The sequence below is a fragment of the Anneissia japonica genome, unplaced genomic scaffold (genome assembly GCF_011630105.1).
Source record: "Anneissia japonica isolate Jap-2015-1 unplaced genomic scaffold, ASM1163010v1 scaffold95686_len2152_cov125, whole genome shotgun sequence".
NCBI classification, from domain to species: Eukaryota; Metazoa; Echinodermata; class Crinoidea; order Comatulida; family Comatulidae; genus Anneissia; species Anneissia japonica.
The window spans coordinates 1-2152 of record NW_022716713.1 but is presented as its reverse complement, the minus strand read 5'-3'; the positions used below and the strand labels follow the sequence as shown (position 1 = coordinate 2152).

The 2152-nt window shown below is 52.5% G+C and overlaps 1 protein-coding gene across 1 annotated transcript; it reads left to right on the top strand.

Moving 5' to 3' along the window:
• Nucleotides 1-428: 428 nt before the first annotated feature.
• LOC117109799 (tigger transposable element-derived protein 4-like) lies at nt 429-1994 on the top strand. Its single transcript, XM_033252220.1, has one exon. The coding sequence runs from the start codon at nt 429-431 to the stop codon at nt 1992-1994; it is 1566 nt and encodes a 521-aa protein (XP_033108111.1).
• The last annotated feature ends 158 nt before the right edge of the window (nt 1995-2152 follow it).

Below are 2152 nucleotides of genomic sequence, written 5' to 3'. Positions count from 1 at the left end.
CAGTCAAAGCTCGTTACTATGCCACCTCGCTTCTATGCCACTCTCGCTATTATACCACTTTTGCTCGGTCCCGACAAAATTCAATACAAAATAAATTTACTATGCCACCCCCTACTCTCGCTACCATGCCACTACTGTGTGACTGTTAAAAGGCACGAGTCGTGAAAAAGTCTGTATTGCGCAGTGCTCGATTATCACACTCACGTCCAAAGGCGAAGCGACGAACTACAGTCCAGCTGCGCACAACATAACTCAATACGTACGCGCATAGTCAGACTGTGTCAAAACACGCGATTCTTCTCCCCGATGCCAGCCACAACAAGCCAATCACAACACGCACAACGAGACACAAAAAAGCGCGAGCACACACACAGACACGCAGGCACACGTACAACAGTGACATCATTTTTTTTCAAATTCAGCCCATAATGTCAGCTCAGAAACGCAAGCGAACCGACTTTACGCTGAAGGAGAAGAAGGAGATCATCGATGCCGCGAAGAAGGAGCCGAATCAGTCCAAGTTGGCCAGGGAGATTAGCAAGAAATGGGGCGTCGAAGTTAAGAGAACCACCGTGAAGGGCATTCTCAGCAAGAAGGATGCAATCGAGGCTGCAATCAAAGCTGGATTTCCATCGAAGCGCATGAAGTTGACGCAGGCTCACGACCCGAAGCTTGATGAGGGAGTGCTCATGTGGCTGAAGCAATCAAGAGGACAGAATGTGCCTGTCAGCGGCGATCTGATCAAGGAGAAGGCGATGAAACTGGCCGAGCTGATGCACATCCCAGACTTCATGGCGAGCGACGGTTGGTTGGGCAATTTCAAGAAGCGCCACGGCATCACGTTCAAGACAGTGCAGGGCGAAGCTGGAGCGGTGGATTCGCAATCCCTTCTTGAGTGGCAACAACAGGTTCTCCGGCCCTTACTCGGGCAGTTCTCCGCAGACGACGTCTTCAACCTGGACGAGACTGGACTCTTCTGGCAGCTGCTTCCGAACAAGACCATGGCTTTCAGGGGAGAGCGGTGTACTGGAGGAAAGAAAAGCAAGCAAAGGATCACTCTTCTGGTTGGGGCAAACATGAGCGGCAGCGAGAAGTTCCCTCTTCTGGTGATTGGCAATTCCAAGAAACCCCGTGCCTTCAAGAACAAAGAGATCCCGGTCAAGTACAAGGCGAACTCGAAGGCGTGGATGACGGCGGAGCTTTTCGAGGAGATGTTGCGTGCGTGGGACGGACGACTCGGCCAGCAGGGACGCAGAGTGCTGGTCTGTCTCGATAACTTCTCTGGCCACCCTCCCGAGCTCGAGCTGAACAACATCCAACTGGTCTTCTTCCCACCCAACACGACAGCCAATTCGCAACCAATGGATCAGGGAATCATAGAGAACCTCAAGCGCCACTACAAGAAGCTCCTGCTATGCCGCCGGCTTGAGGCCATAGACGAGGGAAAGGAGTTCAAGTTCACGTTGCTCGACGCTCTACACGTCGCCCGGCGTGCTTGGGAGCAGGTCGGCAAGTCGACGATCAGGAACTGTTTCGCGAAGGCCAAGTTCATCGAAGAGGAGATCCAAACTGAGCCACAGGATGCGGAGCTGCCCGACATCTGGGAAGCTCTGCCTGCCGAGGAAAAGATGCACGAGAACGAGGAGATCGAGCTGTCTGACTTTCTCGAAGCCGACGAGCGCCTCGCGACTGGCGGGTATTTCACGCTGGAGGAGATTGCGGAGGAGATTCTGTGCAGTGAGGAGCCGGTGGAAAGCGAAGATGACGAGGTAACTGTCGAGGAGGAAATCGTTCCGTTCGAGGAAGCCCAGCGCGCTTGTAGCACCGTCCGGAAGTTCATGCAGCAGAGAAGCGGGAAGCCCGGTGTGATGCAAGCGTGCGATCGGCTAGACAACGAGATGCACGAGATCCGCCGAAAGAAGATGCGCCAGCCGACGATTCTTGAAAGCTTTGTGTGTCGTGAATTTCTCGCCATGCCATATGTTAGTGTGTGAACTCTGTTAGTGTGTGTATGTTCTCCGTTCGCTTAGCTTATACAACAGTCGTGCCTTTTACTTGCTGGAATAAATTTTGTCTAAAGATTAACTACAGATGGGTAACTTGAGAAAATAAGGCCGTTTTTACAAAATCTCGTTACTATGCCACTCTCGCT

What these genes read in the sequence shown, in the direction of transcription:
- LOC117109799 (XM_033252220.1), top strand. Translation starts at nt 429, where the DNA reads ATGTCAGCTCAGAAACGCAAGCGAACCGACTTTACGCTGAAGGAGAAG.